Source organism: Erpetoichthys calabaricus, chromosome 5, assembly GCF_900747795.2.
Source record: "Erpetoichthys calabaricus chromosome 5, fErpCal1.3, whole genome shotgun sequence".
NCBI lineage: Eukaryota > Metazoa > Chordata > Cladistia > Polypteriformes > Polypteridae > Erpetoichthys > Erpetoichthys calabaricus.
In genome coordinates, this window is record NC_041398.2 from 114,272,483 (window position 1) to 114,295,429 (window position 22,947).

Genomic DNA, 22,947 nt, shown 5'->3' on the forward strand with positions numbered 1-22,947 from the left:
AAGGCCATATTCAAACCTGTGCATATGCTGAGATGCGAGTGCATTTTCTGCATGTTTTTATTGTGCTTTGACTTATTGCACTTTAATGCACTAATTCTGCATTTGTCTGCCTGTCATTTTATGTTTATTATGTTAAACATTTTATGTTTTTTATGTTTCTAGTGGGAAAAATCATTGGAATCATCTCAGGTGCAGACTGTTATGATTTATACTTTTCTTAATTTATTTTTCCTTTCCTTTCCTTTTCTTTAGAGACATTATTTATATACCTTCAAAAGGTCCGTTACCCTGTATAATTAATTTCCAACTTGTTTTATTTTAACATCTCTTCGATTGAAGGTTTCTGAATTTCATTATATTGCAATAACTTTTTGTTTTTGCACGAGTGCCAACAGTTTGATGTGCTCTGTTGCTGTGGTGATTCTTACCTGAGCCTCAGTGAAAGTGTGACCTCTGATGTCGTAACATGTAACAGAATTTAATTTGACACATACAAATCCAATATATCCGAGATTTGGATAAATGAAATCTTTTTTATACTATCACATTTATTTCTGTACTTACTGCTGTTTGAACTTTGATTGTTGGTTAGTGATTAGGATTTGTGAAAGATAGATTAGACTTTTGGTGTTCAAACCCAACACGCTATTTTGACCATGTTTAGTTCTCCAAATTGTTTTCATAAAATATCTTCCCATCTCTCTGAGATATAACACAGATATTTTGTTGAGTTGTGTCATATGTGGTGCTATTGTTTGGTAGTAAAATACCAACTTTGCCACTTATTATGGCAATCATAACAACTGCAACAACTGTATTCCATGTTGCTAGGAGTGTGCATGTGCTAAGCCTTATCTGCAGAAAGCAGGAAAGAGCAGTTGCTACAGCAATAACAGGCTTCCTGTGTTGTGTGCTTTACAGCGAGAAGAAATGCACTAATGTGTATAATGCTGGGTTTTAATATTGTCTATGTGCAGAAAATATGCAGTATGTCACTTTTTTTAAACACAATGTGATGCTATGCTGTGATTTAAACAAGGGACATAGAAAATAATTGGTTTACTACTATTACTTCTATTATGCAGTTTCAGAAAAAAATCAACAGTACAGGCAAAAATGTGAACAAAGCTAAAGTGATTGTGTGCTATGCAATTTAAGCATATACAGTTTAATTTCTCAAACCATGCATTTCTATGTTTCAATATACAGTATGTTCACAGAGCAAATTTAAACAGATTTAAGGAACAAATAAAGGATGAAAATCATGCTTCCAAAAATCAATGCACAAATGTATGAATATAATAAAACATTTTAACATAAGATTCACCTGGATTCCCTGTATAAATATTTGTAAAACATAATTCTTTATTGTCTCTTCACTTAAACAATGCCTTTGAAGTTGAATTGCTAGCTTAGTATTACTCATACCACATAGAACATCATACTACCTGACAACTAAAAAGTGGAATAAAATGTTGACTATAGTTCAAGTGCAATAAACATAAAACATATTATATAAGTATAGTATCTTAAACAGTTTTCTAAACACTCATTACTGAACAATGCATAGTGTAAAATAACTCCCATTATAAAAAAAACGGCAATAAATTCAGCATTTTTACACTTCCGTACTACAGAAAATGTGCCAAGGAAATTAAAAAGGCTAATAAAATGTTAGCGTAAAAGAAGGCCCCAAATGGACTGTGAGGGCATTATGCTGGTAGCATATAAGACAGGAATCAGACTATAAGATGACTGGCTGGCAGATACAGTTACAATGCTGTCATAGTCAGTAACAACAGGCCACCATAACAAGGGGGGTATGCCCCATTATTGTGCATTGAGCCGCAGAACAAGTAACTTCTAGGGCACCAATATATATTCAGAAAGGAGAACAATGATGGAGAGCATACCTGAAGCACTCCATACTAATAAGTAACAGGTAGATTTTTCATATAATATATTTCTCCCTGCTTCCCAGTATGATGGACAATTGTTCTCTACCTGGTGCTTTACTAGAAGGCTAGAGTCCCTGAATGCAGGGATACTTGGTACCTTTAACACTAGAATTACCAGAACCTACGAGAAAACTTAAATCCGTTTGCACTGCTCCATCAGCGTCTTTTGTCCTGTAAATGTGCCGATTAAAACAAGCAGCAAGCAGCCTGCTATTCCATCCCCCACCGCCGCAGAATGTGCACAAAGTTCTCCCAGCTCATTCCTTGATTGATTATCTGGGAGTGAAGTGCTGGAGTTTTAGAGTGGAAATAATAGATTGTTATTTGGAACACATGTATTTCATGTGTGTTCCGTTTCTACAGTAATCTGTGTAAACACATTGTTAAAACAGAAACTTTTTCATATTTTAGTAATAAATATTACAAAATGTAGGGATAAACTATAGAATGTGTGAAGCCTGAAGTCCAAAGATCAAATAAACACTTTCACAAAAGGTTCAAGGATGATACAACAGCTTCCGTGGCATTGCGGTAAGATTTGCTGACTTGTAATCAAGAGTCCTCGGTTCAATCCTGACTGCCTCCTATATTTGCCGTTTTCAGTAGTGAGCTGCTCTTATTGTTAATATTATACAGTACACACATACATTTGGTTTGCGTCTGTAACAGCCGCTATACATTTATAGGACTTGTAAAAGTTACTGTTTTTTTTTTTCAATTTTATTTTCTCAGTCACGACCATGATGCATACTGCCGCCGCCTCCCCTTCCCCCCCCCCGGGATCTGTCACTGTTACTTTTTATCTGAAACTGGGAATAACTGTAGATGTGAGTGGTGTTTTGAGGCAATGGAACTGGACATTCTCTGATCTGGATGGATAAAAGACATAGGTATATATGATACAGTGGAACCTCTAGATACGAGTTTAATTCGTTCCAGAACTGAGCTTGTATAGCGAATTTCTCGTATCTAGAACAAACTTCCCCATTGAAAATAATGGAAATCCAGTTAATCCGTTCTGCACCCCAAATATATTAACATAAAAATCAATTTTCCTAACAAATAACACTGATAAATTATATATACTGTAGTCTACCTTTAATAAATAACACTGGTAAATAATATAACTGATTATTAAAAGAATCAAAACAGGTGTCCAAAGTGCAGTAGAGCATTCAATAAATCTTTAAATAAATAATCCTTAAAACAGTTGTGAAGTGGAGGTTTAAAATACACAAGAATAACAATCCTTTAACACGAGGTTAAAACGTCAACAAGAAGCAGTCAGTCCCCGGTGCTTCTTCTCTGTTAGCGTCTGACCTGCTTCTCCCATGCGGGCTCTGCAACAGGCGAGACACTCTTAATGCAGCTGACCTTCTCTACACCGTCCTGCTTCAGCTGTTTGGCTCGCCTGTTCAGCTACACGCGAGCCTGCGCGAGCCTGCACTTGCCTACTTGCCTGCCTGCCTGCCTGCTCGCTCGCTCTCTCTCTCTCTCTCTCTCTCTCTCTCTCTTTTTTACTTTTTCTCCCCCTTAACCGGCTCGCGCTTCTCTATATATGCGGGGAGGACATGGCAGCTGCAGCCCATCAGCCACAGGAACAATCGTGGATGTGGGCAGTTTCCCACCTGTGCACTTAAGTGAGAAACGCAGACACCGCAGATCGCGGCTCGCAACTGCTACCACGCCCCCTTGCTAAGCCGCGAGCTATACCCACAGCCTGGCTCGTGGCTCGTTACGCGAACCAATGCTCGTATTTAGAGCTGAATTTTTCGCTCATACTTTCCTCGTATTTTGAATTTCTCGTATACAGAGGTGCTCGTATCTCGAGGTTCCACTGTATTTGGAATAACTCTTTTTATGACCTGTACAGTACATTTCGGAAAACATTGTGGCATGGATGCATCATTATTCATATTATTCATATTCATTCGCATAACATCTTGCGGTAGTAATCACTGACTGCGTGTTTCGCGTTTTTTTTTCCCTGATCTTGCCAGTCCCCACATGTTGCTGTATGGTGATGTTTCTTTTGTACTCCAGGACATGCAGAGGAAAGAATAGTACAGAGAGGTCAGTTCAGCGCTATATGCAATCATCAGATTCAAATGTTAACAGTTTACACACACTGTCCTTCCGACATGTGTACCTGTTGCAATGCGCACACTTCTCTCTATGCTGTGGTTTCTATTACACACCTGAAAGAAAGAGACAATATCTGTGACATTTTGAAGAAATCATTTTATGACCTGAATAGTACCAATCAGAAAACATAATCGCACTAATGCAATATTATTTGAAAACGAACAGCGTCAGATCGGGTTTGAATTTATTTAACAAAAGACGCTGACGGAGAGGTGCGAATGGATTTAAGATGGGTCGGATTTACAAGTTTTCTCGTAGGCTCTGGTAATTCTAGTGTTAAAGGGAGTTCTGCAAGAATGCTGCCAGGAGTTCCTCACTCCTTCTTGACCTCAAATGTAGTAGCTGGGCTTTACCTGGAAGCATTTGCAGGCAAGACCCTAAAATGCCCTACAGACCACATGCCAGCTGTACTTGGAGTAAGGAGGTGATGGTAAGGGTACAGCAGGTGGGAGTAAGAGAAGCTAAACAAACAAGTAGTGAGTGAGTAGTAGGGAATAAACAAAGGTAGAAAATTGGGCCAGCTGCCATACCAGATAGGCACATATTGACTTTTGTTTAGTTAGACCAAGACGGCTGTACAGTTTATTATTTTGCCTCTATTATTTTGAATGTTTATTTCCCACACCCTGTACCCTTCTGTGTATTATATTTTGTTATTTATCACTCTCATTTATATATCTAGACGGCACGGTGGTGCAGTGGGTAGCGCTGCTGCCTCGCAGTTAGGAGACCCAGGTTCGCTTCCTGGGTCCTACCTGCGCGGAGTTTGCATGATCCCCCCCGTGTCTGTCTGGGTTTCCTCTGGGTACTCCGGTTTCCTCCCACAGTCCAAACACATGCAGGTTAGGTGCACTGGCAATTCTAAATTGTCCCTAGTGTGTGCTTGGTGTGTGGCTGTGTGTGTGTGTGTGCTCTGTGGTGGGCTGGCGCCCTGCCTGGGGTTTGTTTCCTGCCTTGTGCCCTGTGTTGGCTGGGATTGGCTCCAGCAGACCCCTGTGACCCTGTAGTTAGGATATAGTGGGTTGGATAATGGATGGATGGATGGATTTATATATCTGGCCTTCTCTGCTTTAACTTAGCCACATTAGGTTATACTAAACTGTTGAATATAAATCAACAGATGTTACATTTAGATTTTATAATGCACTAGTAAGAATAAATCTTAAATAGTGCTTGCAGTACTGGTCATCAAACTAATATGGCCCTACGCTGCAGGAAGGCAGAATCTGCAACCAAGCACCATTCCTAGACAAAATGATATTACTTAATCTAAATGATACCTGGGAGACTAATTTAAATGTTCATGCTTCTTAAAAGCAAATACAAATTGGTTTTAGTTAAATAGCAAATCACACACTCAAGGACACTAATGTAAATTTATGGTGTACTCAGGCCAAAAACCAGAAAGTACTCTTTACACAAAGCGAGTGGCAAGGGAATCTGGAAGAAAGAAACAACTTATGTGGGTCAAAGGGAGACCTTAAAAAGATTTTTAAAAATTGTTTTCATTAAGAGATTGTGACACCTTGAGTATTAGCTAACATGAACATAATGGACTGATTACCCTTTTATGATCTTTCCTATATAACTAATGTTACATATAGGAAATATTCCTTCTAGTAGTAAAGGCCTTTTAGTTACAAGGAAACTTATGGCAAGAAAACAGTTGCCATGGCATTAAAACATATGTGACATGCATCATTTATAATGTACATGCTACTAAACCTCACTATTCTAAATACATTTAAAGCAGATAATAATCCTTAGAAGACTGGCGTCCTTCAACATCTGTAATAAGATGCTGAGATTGTTATATCAGACGGTTGTGGCGAGTGCCCTCTTCTACACAGTGGTGTGCTGGGGAGGCAGCATAAAGAAGGACGCCTCACGCCTGGACAAACTGGTGAGGAAGGCAGGCTCTATTGTAGGCATGGAGCTGGACAGTTTGACATCCGTGGCAGAGCGACGGGCGCTCAGCAGGCTCCTATCAATTATGGAGAATCCACTGCATCCACTAAGCAGTGTCATCTCCAGACAGAGGAGCAGCTTCAGCGACAGACTGCTGTCACTGTCCTGCTCCACTGACAGACTGAGGAGATCGTTCCTCCCCCAAACTATGCAACTGTGCAATTCCACCCAGGGGGGTAAATGTTAACATTATTCAAAGTTATTGTCGGTTTTTACCTGCATTTTTATTACTCTTTAATTTAATATTGTTTTTTTGTATCAGTATGCTGCTACTGGAGTATGTGAATTTCCCCTTGGGATTAATAAAGTATCTATCTATCTATCTATCTATCTATCTATCTATCTATCTATCTATCTATCTATCTATCTATCTATCTATCTATCTATCTATCTATCTATCTATCTATCTATAATAATCCAAGTAATTGTCAATTATTAAAAAAATGTTTTGATACAGCTACTGTAAATTTCTAGAAGATTAGAACAACTGTGACAAGAACTGGTCATTAGGCACAACAAGCTCATCAATCTTATTCACCTATCAAGCCAAGCTTTGAAGTTCTCTATGGTCCTACTTGCTACTATACTACTTGGAAATGTTTTCCATGTGTCAATAGTTCTTAGTGTTGTCACATGCGTGCACTTAAGGAACAAATTACGGGCTTAGATGATGACAATATTACCCCGGACCAACCAAGGGTGCTAAGCAATAAAGGTATCTCTTCTTCTTGCCCTTCACCAGAAAGGAATATTGATGTGCCACCATCTATGATGTCACTTCCAGGGTCAGCCCATCTGTGTCCGCCTCTTCCTCCAAGAAATCACCATAAATAGAACCACCACCATCTTAGGGCAGACTTGACCAACACAACAGGGCTAGTCTCGACTTTGCATTAACACGTGTTTTCTTGAGGCCTTTTGCGCTCTTTATAATATATGGGGTTTGCCTTCAGGTGCCCCAGACACTTTATAAGCTTCTTTATGTTTTACTACAGTGTCAAGAAGCACTTTATAACATTTGTGCAATTTTTACCCCTGTGTTCTTCTTGAAGTGTTTATCCTCAATCCACTGTACTAATTTCCTTCATAATTTTAAACACTTCAATTATATCACCTCATAATTTCTGAAAAGGTTCAACTTCTTTAATCTTTTCTCATAGCTTATAATACTCAGTCTGGGAATCAGCCTAGATGCTTTTCTCTGAACCTTCTCTATCCTTGCAATGTTTTTTTGTAGTATGGTGACCACAGTACTCCAAATGAGGAATCACTAGTACATTATAAAATTTTAAGCATAACCTCCTTTGACTTGTATTCTAAATATCATGCTATATAACCTTGCATCCTATTAGCTTTCTTGATTATATTAATTAGAGCAGTGGCCCCAGAACTGTTCTTTGAGGGACACCATTTTTAACATCACCCATTTATAAAAAAAATTCCTCTCATCATAACCCTTTGCTTCCTCTTTTTAGGCAAGTTTTGTGCTCACCTACACTTCACACCCTGAATTCCCACTTATTTTTAGTTTGGTCACTAACCTTTCATGTGTCATCTCATCAAAAAATATTTTGAAAATCAAGATGAATAATATCATATGTACTTCTCTCATTGTATGCTTTCCTCATAGAGTTTCAGCCTATTAGCGTAACATACCTCCCTTGTCTGAATTTATATGAACTATTTGCCAATATACCATTGTGACCACTCTTTTTATTCAAAAGGCAAACACTGGCTTCCAGTCGTTAACAATTTCCCTAGTGTGTAAAGATTTTTGAAAAATACAGTATGTGTCAAGGGTTTATATATTTACTCACTTTCTTTCTTAAGCACTCTAGAATAAATGTTATCTGGTCATAGTGATTTGCTAGATTTCAGCATATTGCTCCTCTACAATGCCCAAATCACTAAGTACATACTTCCTAGTACCTATTACATTTGGGAGGTTATCGACATCTTCACACCTGCAAACTTCCAAAAATACATATTCTGAGCATTTGCACTATTCATATATAGCTTTCCTGATATCCTTTTTAACTGTTGCTCTGATTCTCTTATATGCCTAATGATTAGTGCTTATAGTTCTTTAGACATATATAACTGTTTTCTACTTTGAAACTTTTTTAGCTTATTTTCATCCATGGAGTTCTCTTTCTTACTGCCTCTAAGACTTGTCCTGCTTTATATGTGAAACATTTTTAATCCTGACACACTTCTCCTTAACTGTCTTCACACTTAAAAGCCTATCCCAATTTATCTTACTTAGGCTTTCCCATACCAGCTCATAATTTGCCCTAATACAATTAAACTTACCTGTTTTATTTTTTGAATATTCACTCTGCCAAAACACTGTGAAATGTATTATTTTATGATCACTAGATCCTAATGCTTCAGTTACATCTATCCCCTGAGTCCTATCTTAATTGATACAGAATATTAATCTAAACAGGCTTGCCCAATATTTGTGCTTTAATTTTCTATGATAAAAAAACAGTGATTATATCTAAAACTCTTTCTAAAAAGTATTCATAAGGTTATTCCAGTACATATTTTGGTAATTAAAGTCCCCCATGATTCAATATCCCTCTCTAAACTTGCCTTTGTACTATTAAAATGAAGTAACTATTGCTTACAATAGGGAGTCTATAACACAATCTTAATATAAGGCTTCTATCCCAGATATGTTCTAGATGAATGCAAACATCCTCATTAAGTTGAGACTTAGCACCTAATTGAAGAAGACTTGCATTCAAATGCTGTTTTACATAAATATATTGAATCCTGTTTCACATAAATGAAACATTTATAAGTAAACCTAAAACAGAACAAAATCACATTTTAGAATCCAGAGAGCCATTATAAACAATTCTGTACATCCTCTCCCTGACACACCATTATTGAGCATTTTCAGCTAGCAAGTTATTCAACAGCAGTGTATGAAGAAACACTACTGTGTCTCTTTTATACCAATGAAAATATACCTTTATAATGCCTCAGTATGACTGTGATTGCTCTTTTTATCTTTAGCCAAGTCAGAAGTTTTCTTTCTTTTTAGCTTTCTTTCCTTTCAGTCATTCTGTTGTATATTTCAGAGGGGGTTTGTTCTTTGTTATAATATTTATGTACTTACTTACTGAGCATCTGTAAAAAGCAAAAATACCCCCTGGGGACAAATCAATTGCTATCTATCCATCCATCCTTCCTTCCTTCCTTCCAATAATCCATATTCATATTTAGCAAACTAATGCACAAAATCCAAAACCTTTGAAGTTCTTCAACCAAACATTTAAGTTTTTGAATATGAGCTACATAAGGTATGACAATTTCAAAAATGTTTATTACCTGATTCTACAGTCTGATTTATTTCATTCTCTTTACTTTCCTCTGCTAAAGAAGAGATGTTCTGTTTTCTGAGGGTAGCCCCCGCTTTCTCTTTTACAGCAGTTATTCCATGCCCTGTACCAATGTCAAAATACAGAAAGTACAGCATATTAGGAATTAGTAATAAATATCTCAAGTGTTAGTATAAACAAAGAAAGAGAATATACAAAAACATAAGGTTAAAATTTTATCAACAGAGCAGTACTACAATAAATTATGTGATTTCATCTGTAAAATATTAAATTTTGTTTGAAGTACAGATAATGCTGACAGAAAATACATGGAGGATTATAAGAACATTGCTTTTCAATTTGGCATATCTACTATATAAAGGTGAACATGTGTGTTTACCCTGTATGCAAATTCACAACATTATCCCTACTGTATCTCTGCCAAATTTTGCACAGATCCGCCATTTGTACCAAGGAAGACTATAGGCTTTGTTTCATCACAAATTTTAATTGGTGCCCCACCTTGAGTAGCACCAGGAACCCCTGCTAGTGTATAATATACTGTTTCGCAACATAACAATAAAATATACACAACATTCTGTAATGGTTAATAAAAAGGAAACTTAATACATCAGTTCCCTTTATAAGAAAGAACTACAGTGTAAGCTTTTAAAATATTCAATCTTCTGCTAGTGCATTGATAGAACTTCTGCTATCCTCATGGTAAGGGTACCAGGGTTCATGGTCCCTCCATGAACCTTGCATGTTCTCCCCACATCTGTGTGGGTTTCCTCTGTGTGCTCTGGTTCTCTCTCACAGTATAAAGGCATGAAGTCAAGGTGGACTAGCAAGACTAAATTGGCCCTACTGTGCATCTGTGAGTGCGTTCACCCTGTCCAGGGAACAGTCCCTGGCTCGCACACTATGCTTGCTGCGACAGACTCCACATGACCTTGCTCAGGATTATGCAGATTTAGAAAATGGCATTCAGCACAGATATTCTGACAGTTTTCATGTCAAAAATATTATTTTGCTACGTCAATGGCTGAATATGAAAAGAATAATCAAAAACACTGTCTGATTCAAATATGCAGGGTAACACTTCAAATGGTTGTTTCTTCTCTTAGTAGCTTTAAGTATTAGTAATACTCCAGTTCACAAGTGTGAACAAGCAATTGTTTGCAAGTGGAGACACTCATCTATAGCTACAGAATTTTGCTTGCAAACATATAACTTTCCCATTGAACTGAAGCACATCTCTTCAGCAGAGTCTAAATGTGTAAAGTGACTTTCCATTCCAACTGTGCCCATTTCAATGCAGATAACAAGATGGACAGAGTAAGAAGAAGGGGGAGAAGAAAGATCAGAAAAGTGAACGGAGGTTAGAGGAGGAAGAAGAGAAAGCTGGAAGCTGAATGCCGTTGAGTGAGTGAGTGATGGCAGGCTTGCTGATAAGAGCAGGCAGCTGTGAGGAGAGTCCCTCAGAAGTGTTAGGCCAACAGTCGGGGGCAGCAAGAAGTGGTTGCTCCTGCTGAGCACTTTAGAGGAGCAGGTGTGAGTGGAAGGTGGTTGGCTCACCACATAAGGCAGCGGGAGTCAGAGGCGGGAGGTGGAAGCTCCAGCGTGAGCGCCCTGGTCACTGGGGAACCCAAGTCTTGGTCTGTGAGAGCCCTGTGGAGCCAGGAACTGAAAGGTGACCAGACTAGAAGAAGAAGGTCAGCTGCAGGTAGGGCGACTCCCCTGGTGCATGGCCCAGATGGGAGAAGCAGGGGAGCTGCCAACTGAAGAAGGCACCGGGTTTTGTTTTTAAAGGACTGCTTCTGCTATTGTTTTAACCTTGTTTTAATAGATTTATTTATTGGATTTTAACCTTGACTGTTTCACCCTGGGGCGGCACGGTGGCGCAGTGGGTAACGCTGCTGCCTCGCAGTTGGGTGGTCTGGGGACCTGGGTTTGCTTCCCGGGTCCTCCCTGCGTGGAGTTTGCATGTTCTCCCCGTGTCTGCGTGGGTTTCCTCCGGGCGCTCCGGTTTCCTCCCACAGTCCAAAGACATGCAGGTTAGGTGGATTGGCGATTCTAAATTGGCCCTAGTGTGTGCTTGGTGTGTGGGTGTGTTTGTGTGTGTCCTGCGGTGGGTTGGCACCCTGCCCAGGATTGTTTCCTGCCTTGTGCCTTGTGTTGGCTGGGATTGGCTCCAGCAGACCCCCGTGACCCTGTGTTCGGATTCAGCGGGTTGGAAAATGGATGGATGGATGGATGTTTCACCCTGGTTTTATGGATTATTTATTTATGGTCATTTTCATGTACTGCACTTTATTTGGACACTGTTTTGGTTTTTTTCGTTTGTAATAAAAGCACTTTTGCTGCTTTGCACCTTTTCACTTACTTCGTTTGGTACCCTCATTGTCCAGCTCATCTAGTTACATTACGGATGGTGTTGGGTTCAAAGGAGCTCCCAAAAAGGAAGTGAGAGCATGGAGCAGACCTGCGTCACAAGGGGATGCACTAAGTTGTAGTATTGAACCTATTGCTGATGACTTCCAAAACCCTGAATTATGTCACTAACATAACAGAATGCATTTTTAAAATCAGAGAGAAACTGGTGGTATCTTTAATACCAGTTTTTTGAATGTTAGAATTTTTTTAAAGGGTTGCAAAATTTTTCAATGAGTTATTTTTATTGCAACCAGAGCATAGCATTTCATTAAGTTACAAAATGAGCTGGCTCATGGCGAGGATAACATCTAAAATGATACTGCAGCAATTACTAGCCATGGACTGTCTCAAAATTATGGTTTAATTTACTTTTAACTTTTTTGGTGATTTTATGCTGTGGGAAAGAAATCATAGGCTAGGTTGACATTAACTTCAAGTATGAAATCAAACTTAAAAGTTTCTAGTGCTTAATAAGAACAGTTCTTGAAAAGACTGTGTGTCAGTGCAGTACAAATTAAAAAAATTACAACAAATTTCAAATGTATATTAATAATGAAACAACAAATACATAAAATACATGTATGCCAAAATAAAGACATTCTTTTGGCTTTCACATTGCCAGTTGTTAAGTAAACTGCAGTACTCTGGTAAACAAAACATGTTCTTGTCCTTCTTCTATACAATTGCGATGGCAGCAATGTCTCCTTTAATTTCTCAGTATCTTTCTTGAATAATAATTAAATAAGCAAACTGTAATGAGTGCACTTACACACGTATAATGTAAATATTGTCCTGTATATATTTCAAGTTGTTTTCACAATTTGCACTGTAAATAAATGTTGTTATTTAAACATATTTGTATTAAAAATATGGACCTACTAATTTAATGTTTTCAGCTATACATGTGTTGTAATTATCGTGTACTGACAAAGCCATAAATATCTGTAAAATTATAAAATATACATTTAAAATTGAAATTAAAAATAAATACAAAACCTTTCCAATCTTAAACATAAATGCAAATACAACTAAATATTTGATTTACCCATATAATATACATCAGGCAGAACTAATAACATTAAGACAATACAAGTGAATTGTTTTTGCAAACTGATTGGTAGTGTGAGTGCTTACATAATCAGGTTTTGGTCACAGCTCTAACAGATGGTTGTAAAAGAGTTAACATTTAAGTGAAATTGAATTATTGTTTTTCACCTATTCAATTTCAGATTTCCTAGTGTGCTCATTGTCCTGCTTCATAGTCAAGTTTTGACCAAGTTTTAGCATTCAAACAGTTGGTCTTACATTTTCCAATGCAATACACTGGGGCCTCATATATAACAACTTGCGTAGAATTCAAATTCATGTTAAAACATGGCGTACGGACAAAACTAGAAATGAGTGTATGCATAAAAAAATTCAGATGCATAAAACTTTGTGTAAGCAAAGTTCTATCCACTTTCCTTTTATAAATTCCATTCAAAGTGAATTTTAAAGCACACGCACACACCTACAGTACCACCCGACTCCTCACAGAATTATGCCTATTTGAATATGCAAATCAATATAAATAGCCCTTTCCATTCTGTGTTTTGTTAAAAGACAATGGCAAAAGCATGTGTAAAAAAGAAGAATTTCAGCAAATGTGAAATGGAGGTTCTGCTCAGTGAAGTGTAGGCAAGAAAAAAAAACTTATTATTAGTGGCTTAAGCAGTGGTATAAACAAAAACAAACAAACTGATGGAGTGGTACAGCGTGGCGGAGGCACTGAAAACTTCAAGTTCAGAAAGTTTCACGGTGCCCGAAACAAAAAAGAAGTGGTTACATATCAAAGTTACTGTGAAAAGTCAAATCATAGCCTACCATCTGAAAAAAGGTCTATGTTAAGATTAAAGTCAAAATGTTGACTTTAATCTCAAAATTTCCACTTTAATATCGTAGTTTCTTTTGTCATTAAAGTAGAATATTGTGAACTTTATTTAAAAATGTACGTTTACTAGAGTTTCTCAAATCCCATTGTAACAGAAGTGCACATTAAATGCTTCATATTCTAAGGCCAGGTTTAAACTTCACGTGACGCAACGCATGCTGCAGTGGACGCTCCTGCTACACAAGCATTTTACTGTTTATACTTGCGCGCGTACTTTACGTAAATCAGGAAGAATCCACCAGGTGGCAGTGCAAGATATTATCATGGTGAGAACAGGTTCGGCTTCGCTGTGTTGTGAATTGACTGCAATAGCCATTAAATTCCGAGGACACCTTACCGCAAAATCTCTGAAAAGGATGTTTAATGATTGAATCCATCAATCCAGGGATGTGTCCATTCCAGCAAGCATTGGGCACGAGGCTGAAACAATCGCTGGATGGGCATCAGCTCATCGCTAGGTGAATACAAGCACTCATATACACTAGTGTCATTTTAGTGTAACCAAATCTGCATATCTTTGGAAGGAAACCGGAGAACACTGTGGAAACCCAGAAGGAAAACATGTAAACTCCAGGCAGAGAATAACAGCGACGTGACTCCCTGTGAGACAGCAATGCTATTGCTCTGCCACCGTGTCATTCCCTTTGTGTAATTGTTAACAGTATCCATTATTTAAATGAAATTATCTGTATCCCTGTGTGTAATTATTAACAGTATCCATTATTTAAATGAAATTATCTGTAAAATGTAACATACATACTTGAATGCATTTCATCATGAAAGTGATATAAAGTATAAATCTTAGGATTCTAAATGTGCAGAGAGTTGCAATATCATACATTTAATGTGTTCGGTGTGGCGATCTATTGCTGTTTGCCACTGCTGTCAGGTCTGGAGGAAGCCCTGGAAAAAAAAGACAGAACTGGAGACGGTATGTGAGACTTTTATAATGTATCATGTCATTACGATCAGGAATATGCGACGCTTGAATATAAAAGCACCACAAATGCATTTGTATGTCGGCATTTTGCTTCACCACATTGAACCATTCATCAAACATCGAAGCGCACACATCAATCTCGTAGGATCCGCAAAGCAGCTTTCTGTCACATGTAGATAGTAACCAGAGACTCTGATGTCACATTTCAACTTTTAGCACACTGCGCCCCCTGATTTTTTGCTGGTACTGCAACTTGCGCACGTGTTGTGTTAATTTCTGAGTACCTGCACAGAGGACACGTCAAATGAACGCTGAAAACGTGTGGCAGCCAGGTTGCGGGCGCGTATGCGTTCTGAGCGTGAAGTATAAACAAGCCCTAAGTGTTCCCCAACTCAGTCGTTGATCACTACATGCTTCTTAAACATGCTCTCTCGTACACAGACAGAAGCATTAAAGCATACAGTACCTGTATATTAAACATGAGGAGGCACGGTAGCATGGCAGGAGCAAAAAACTGATGCTCTGCCCAGGGATTGTTCCTACCTCATGCACGATGCTTGCTGGGATGGACCCTGAATGGAAAAAGTTATTGTAGCAGTACTGTCTCTGTCAAACATACCATAACCCCCAATTCCTGTCCTTCTGTTTTCTTTCTCCACTTAACCAATCACTACATAATAAGCGAGTAATAATAAATGTAAAACCAGCTGTATGCTTAGAATGCAGATTCTTTAAAACTTTTAAGGAACACTGAAAAATCTTCATTATACATGTTTATTTATTCCATCCATCCATCAATCCAGGGTCACGCTGCCTCCAGCAAGCATTGCGCGCAAAGCAGGAACAATCCCAGGACGGGGAGCTGGCTCATTACAGGGTGAATACAAGTACACAGTTATACTAGTAGTGTCAATTTAGCCAAATCCCCTAACCTGCATGTTTTTGGAAGGAAACTGAATCACACTGAGGAAACCCACCAGGAAAACATGCAAAGTCCAGGCAGGGTACACCCAGGACATGACCCTCTTACGGCAAGGCAGCAGTGCTTTCGCTGTGCCACCATGCCCATGCATATTTAATTATTAACAGTATACATTATTTAAATGAAGTTAACAATTTATCTGTAAAATGTAATAGACATACTTTAATGCATTTCATCATAAAAATATCAACTATATATCCTAGTATTCTAACAACACACAGTTCCAAGAGGATAGCTGTTGAAAATCTAAATTGACTTAGAAGCCAGTCATCATTATGGGACAACAAGTCAGTATGATCTGTAAATATGTGCTCTCTTCTAATTATTCCATTTATGATGTCTTCTAACAACACTAAAGGATCCATGGCAATTGGAATATTTTGGCCATTCTGCACACCATTATATCATTAAAGACTGATTACAATCAAGTGCCTTATATTTGTAAACGATATGCAGTTAATTTCGGTGTATTTGATAAAACCCGCATCATAGATGCGAATATGAAAAAAAAGGGAAAGCGCACAGAAACAGTAGTACTGCTTTGACGCTGAGAGCCACCCATGTACAAAACCGAGCAGAAATGTGCATATGCATGGTCTGAGGCTACTGTGAAAATGTGCATGGCTTTATGCCAAGTTTAGTTTTTATACATCTCAATGTGAGCATGGAAAAGGGCATATGCAACATTTTTGTGCATACGCACCGTTTATAAATGAGGCACCTGGTATGGTGGATTGAATACAATCTAAGGTGTCCATGCTCTATGAACAGTAACCTAACAATTTGTCTCAAAACTCCAGAGGACATTTGTGGTTCATTTAAATGCATTTTTGCAAACCTGTTTCAATGTTCCTTTAGATATAGACATGGCTATCTGCTGGATGCCCATCCAGAAACACCAAACTCATCAATTCTTTTTTGATAGTAAATCTAAAATGTAACATCTATCATGTTCACAAAAGCCTATGGTTTGTCAAAGTATAATATGGTGTGAGCTTTGGATGTATCTGTCGGGATACTTTCTGCTGGGAAGATTGGCAGTTATCTTAAATGTTTGTCAAATTGTAAATAATTCTTTTAAATGCTGAATGATTAACTTCAAATTATCTGGAAATTACCTAATACAACAATTCCAAGACTGACAAACAGCAACAGGTTTAGATCTTGGTGGGAATTAGATTATTGTAAAGTCAAGCCCTATTGTCTTACCATCCTTATACACTTTTGCAGCATACAGTGGCATGATGTTCACCAGAAAAAGGAATACAGAAAACGAAATTAAATTATTATAGAACAAATTTAAGAGACAGTACAAGAACTCACCTATGGTGGATGTTGCTGTTGTCAAAATAGACTTTCCCCAGGATCCCCAACCTTTTCCTGAGGTTAAAGTAGTTTGTATCTAAAGGAAAATATTATCAACAAAATGACATGATAACCTGGTTAACCATTCATGCAAGTCATAGATAGATAGATAGATAGATAGATAGATAGATAGATAGATAGATAGATAGATAGATAGATAGATAGATAGATAGATAGATAGATAGATAGATAGATTAATCCCCAAGGGGAAATTCACATACTCCAGCAACAGCATACTGATTAAAAAAAAAATTAAATTAAACAGTGATAAAATTGCAGATATAACAGACATTAACTTTGTGTAATGTTAGCGTTTACTCCCCTGGGTGGAACTGAAGAGTCGCATAGTGTGGGGGAAGAACGATCTCCTCAGTCTGTCAGTGGAGCAGGACAGTGACAGCAGTCTGTCGCTGAAGCTGCTCCTCTGTCTGGAGATGATACTGTTCAGTGGATGCAGTGGATTCTCCATGATTGACAGGAGCCTGCTCAGCACCCGCTGCTCTGCCACAAATGTCAAACTGTCCAGCTCCATGCCTACAATAGAGCCTGCCTTCCTCACCAGTTTGTCCAGGCGTGAGGCATCCCACTTCTTTATGCTGCCTCCCCAGCACACCACCACGTAGAACAGGGCGCTCGCCACAACCGTCTGATAGAACATCTGCAGCATCTTATTGCAGATGTTGAAGGATGTCAGCCTTCTAAGAAAGTATAGTCGGCTCTGTCCTTTCTTGCACAGAGCATCAGTATTGGCAGTCCAGTCCAATTTATCATCCAGCTGCACTCCCAGGTATTTATAGGTCTGCACCCTCTGCACACAGTCACCTCTGATGATCACCGGGTCCATGAGGGGCCTGGGCCTCCTAAAATCCACCACCAGCTCCTTGGTTTTGCTGGTGTTCAGGTGTAGGTGGTTTGAGTCGTACCATTTAACAAAGTCCTTGATTAGGTTCCTATACTTCTCCTCCTGCCCACTCCTGATGCAGCCCATGATAGCAGTGTCGTCAGCGAAGTTTTGCACGTCCAGGACTCCGAGTTGTATTGGAAGTCCGATATATATAGGCTGAACAGGACCGGAGAAATTACAGTCCCCTGTGGTGCTCCTGTGTATGTAAGGTCTTACTTTTATATATATTTGTTATAACGCTTATTGCAGACTTAGGGCAGAAAAAACTGCTATAAAATGTTAAGCCTGAGTAGAGAAAATAGGAGTAATACATGTAAAAAGCAGGAAAGGTTGAAGAGTGATAAGAAGAAAATGTATTTTGTGCAGATGGAAAAAGTATTAAATACACTACTCACAGAGTGCTGCTAGAGTAACCATTCCATTTCTAAATAATGCAACTTAACATTAATAAGTTAAATAATCACGGACTATTTACATTTAAACAAGCCTAATATTTAGAGGATTGGGGCATCTTATGTTGACCAAATTAATTTTAAAATATTAATTTTATTTTACCATACAAATGTATCTACAAAGTTTGGTTTCATCACTAGGTATACCATTTTATGGAGTTTTTTTTTGTCTCCTCAAGATTTACTAAAGGTGACTATCATATTTAGAAATGCTGTTTAAATTGATCAAGAACTCTGTTCAACACTATTATAATTACTGGGCCTAATTCTGTTCTTGGTGCAACACAGCCATGAATGGGATATTGCACTGTAGTTAAACTAAATTATTGAATAGATGCATTAAGCAGTTTAATTAGATTGTAATAAGTGATGAAAAAATATAACACGACTCGGTCCCATACAAATTAATGTTTTGTGCTTCATAGCCCTAAACTAATTTTTCATGTTTATAAAAATACAAGAACAACAAAAAAGGCTCTTTAGAGCTGCAACACAATATTCCTTCCTTTTATGACTGTGCTTATCCCAAAACTAGGTCGGAGTGGGTTAAGAGTCTGTCTTTGCTGTATCAGACACAAGGCAGGTACCATTTCTGGACAAGATGGCTGTGCACTCGAGGGCAGTGTTACATACACACAGAGTCAGTTTAGATTTAGAAATCATCATAGCCTACACATACTCAGCATATGGGAAAAGCCAGAGTACCTAGAAAAAAAATCCACATAAACACAGATAGAATATGTAGGCTCAATACAGACAAGATTTGAACATAAGTTATAAGAGCTATGTGAGAGAACACTTCAGCATGATGTTATTCTGAAAGTACTCATATTCCTATACTCTATATTTGAAGAACATCCATAATTTGTATATGATTTGTGTTTCAGTAACACTGTTCACTAAATGATTCTAATTAGAAATAATAAATGAAAACTGTATTGTCAAGCCACATTCAAAAAGAATCTCTGCATAACAAACATAGTATGTACCTGTTCATTCTCTCTGTTTTCTCCCGTATCTAATTCAGACAGTTTGACCTCAAGGTTCAGTAATTCACTACATTCTGTCTCTTGATTCTCTGGCAGTTGTGAGCTTGTAGGCAGTGCTCCTTCATCCAATTTCTCCACAAAAGTACTTTCTTTTTGTCCCAGCTCAGAGGGCACATTTTCTGCATCTAAGGCTTCATTATGATGGCCTTCATCTTTCATGGTGGCCACATGCTCAGTGTGGGAGAGAGACAGCTGACTGCTCAGTTCAGCAGTAACACTGTCAACTGCCTCAGCCTGTGACATTTTTATTCATAGCTGAGTGAAATGACAAAGAAACAAGTCAGACACAAAAAAAAATCCTAAGCAATTAAGTAGATGTTCTATTTGAATAAACAAATTTTAAAATCTTATATATATATATATATACACACACACACACACACACAGTGGAACCTCAGTTTGCGAGCATAATTCGTTTCAGAAACGTGCTCGCAGTCCAAAGCACTTCTATATCAAAGTGAATTGCCCCATAAGAAATAATGGAAACTCAGATGATTCGTTCCACAACCCAAAACTATTAATATAAAAATTACTAATACAAAATATAAAGTAAAAATACATAAACAAATTAACCTGCATTTTACCTTTGAAAAGAATCATGGCTGGTGTGAGTGAGTTTCTAAACTCTTATGGGATTCCACCCAACGGGACAACATGCGGAAGAGCATCCCAAAGCAATCGCAGTCTCCCAGTGTTGTAGCAGTTCGCCGTAAAAGTGAATCCGAAAAGATCGCGGACATGCTATAAGCGCCTGCCGTCGATGGGTGATACAAGGAACAAGGAACACAGTGCAGGGCACAGTATTACTTGGCCACGAGTGGCAGATCCCACTACAATAAATAACCGCACTGTTGATATGTTTCAAGCTGAATAAAGCTGGTGTTGATAAAGTACTGAGACTCAGCTTCGTGTTTTGGGATGCAAGACGGGGACTTGCATGTCACAGCACACACCCACACACACACACACACACACAGAGTCACAATGCTGTAGTAAACAGTATACGCTCATACAGATGTTGACTATATGAGTGAGGCACGCTGACTCAGACGGAGAATAGTAGACGATTGCCCACAATCCCACAGTGAGAGAGACGAACCTTCAGCTCAGTTGTGATCACATGACGCTCAGCAGACAAAGCGTATACATACTACTCGTATTGCAAGACCTTGCTCGTTTATCAAGTCAAAATTTATTACAAATTTTAGCTCGTCTTGCAAAACACTCGCAAACCAAGTTACTTGCAAACCGATTTTCCACTGTATATATATATTTATATATACACATATACTTTGATGTACCAAACAGGCAGGTACAATATATTGAAAGTCTAAATATATATGAAGTCAGTTCTGCATATATGAAATAATTTCTGAATACATAATATCAGCATCTGATATATGCAGAAATTCTTTATACTTGCCTGTTTGGCACTACATAATAAACACACATCATATATAGAAGCAGTTTTTGTATCAAACATCATTTCAAACCATTTTTATGAATATACTAAACATCATAGCTAGTAACACATATTGTTACAATAACAGTATACCAAGGTCAAAAAAGTGATTGCTGGCAGCCAATAAGCCATATATAGAATTTGATGCTACATCCCTTACATTCAATTTTAAATCTCTGTATAAAACCGGTCCAATATATAGACAAGTGGATGCCAAAAATGTCAAAATTATTCCTGTCATCTTTCTCACATGGGAAAATTTACTGAGGATATTTTTTCAAACAAATGATTCACATTGAACAAAAAAACTATTGAACAGGAAAGGTAAAGCTCATGTAATTCTGAAAAGGAATTTGAAAACAAGACACAAATCTCACAATTCACAGTAAAAGAAGCAGTCTTAACCAGGGTCTTGAAAAGAAAAAGAACCTATGTTTCTCCTGCCCCACCCACATGAAAAAGCAGTAGTTTGTCCCTAAAAGGGATGTGGCAGGCAATGGTAGCAGACAATAATCACAAAACACAAGCACCCCCTCTTTAAAACTTCATGGACTATATGTGAATGGCTGTCTCAGTCATAACAGATTAAATCATAACAACACGTGCTACTGTACTAAAAAACGGCCTCAGGCAGCCTCCTTATTAATGTTCCTGTCACTAGTGAGAGTTTAGTATGGTTTCAAATATGTTTCTAAAAAAACGTTGCTTTGAATAAAAAATCTTCCATTAAAAATCTCCAGGACTGAGTCTAAACTCACAGTTACAATTAACTTAACGTTATCTATAACATTATTGTTGGCATTGCACAAATATTAACATGAAATATAAAAGTATGGCTGAATCACCAACCAGGTAAGTATACCATCTGAATCTGCATCCACATTATATACACTAAATACCTTGACTTGTTTTCAAGCATGGGTAACAAGAATGTTGGGCTATATCTGGTGCTACTAACTGAAACTAAATCTGAATCAGTGCAACTTTTTTATGGACAAAAGAATGACTCTGCAGTATTATGCATACTTTATGACTTCTTCTGCATCTGTAATTGACTTTGAAGGATGCAAACATTCCTCGTTTTCTGGTGCGAAAATAGCAAACTCTTCAGTATTTCATTTTAATTCTTGTTTGAATTTAACTTTTGCGATCTGAAAATTAGAAAAGTTAAGTTTACACCACTTCGCAGTCTTCTATCACTCAGCAAAGTGCCCATAAATAAAAAAGTAACTGTACACAGAAATCTCATAAGGCAAATGATATTGGATGGCAGTTTAGGAGCAGCATCTTCCAAATGACTGAATCCGTCTAAGAAAGCAAGATAATGAAACCTAAATGACAGAAAACTGATGCATGTACAGATGCCATAATGATGAAAATGTTCAAATGCAAACCCAATATTCTTTCTCACTTCGTAATGTTGCAAAGTGATAACACATTTTTTATTCTGTTTTTCTGCTTCTACAGCTAATTATGAGCTTTCAATTAGCTTGCCCTTAGATGAAATACTAACCTGTTAGTTTTTACTGTGGAGTAGTCGCAACTTTCCTAGAGGTTTCCAGTTCCTCAGGAGCTTCTCGTTTGACGCCAGGATGCGCGCCCCCGCTCTGTCGCCACGTCGACAGGCAGAAGACGCGCCCGTACGGTGACGTCACTGGGCTCTGGTAATGCACGGCAATGTGGACGATGTGTCTGCTAACACGACTTTGCACAGTGTTGTATTCCTGTTGTCTTCACAGTTTCTGCATTTACTAAAGACGAATGCTTCATTTGGAATGAAAATAACAAACATGATTCGATCAATTTCTTAAGCCCTTTTGCACAGAACTTATGCAGCAGCGTCGGTCGCAAGGTACAAACTAAACATGGGATAAACAGCAGTGCATTTCAGCAATGGACCCTTGTTAATAATGCTTTATTGTGTTGATATGGAGCAGGTCAATAAATGCCTGCTATAAATATTTTAAAGGTAAAATGTTGAATGACCTAGTGTAAAGGATAACCCTTCTGTGTCAGTGTAAAGA

The 22,947-nt window shown here is 38.0% G+C and overlaps 1 protein-coding gene across 2 annotated transcripts in view; it reads right to left on the minus strand.

Moving 5' to 3' along the window:
• The window catches only part of fam114a1 (family with sequence similarity 114 member A1), a 62,021-nt gene extending 39,464 nt beyond the window's left edge, over positions 1-22,557 (minus strand). For both annotated transcript variants that reach the window (XM_028801979.2, XM_028801978.2), the window contains exons 1-4: positions 22,437-22,557; positions 19,402-19,716; positions 17,015-17,093; positions 9,414-9,527 (exon numbers count right to left, since the gene is read on the minus strand). In XM_028801979.2, coding sequence (XP_028657812.2) covers positions 9,414-9,527; positions 17,015-17,093; positions 19,402-19,704 — 496 coding nt within the window. In that variant the 5' untranslated portion in view covers positions 19,705-19,716; positions 22,437-22,557. The remainder of the gene's footprint in view (positions 1-9,413; positions 9,528-17,014; positions 17,094-19,401; positions 19,717-22,436) is intronic.
• Positions 22,558-22,947: the final 390 nt, after the last annotated feature.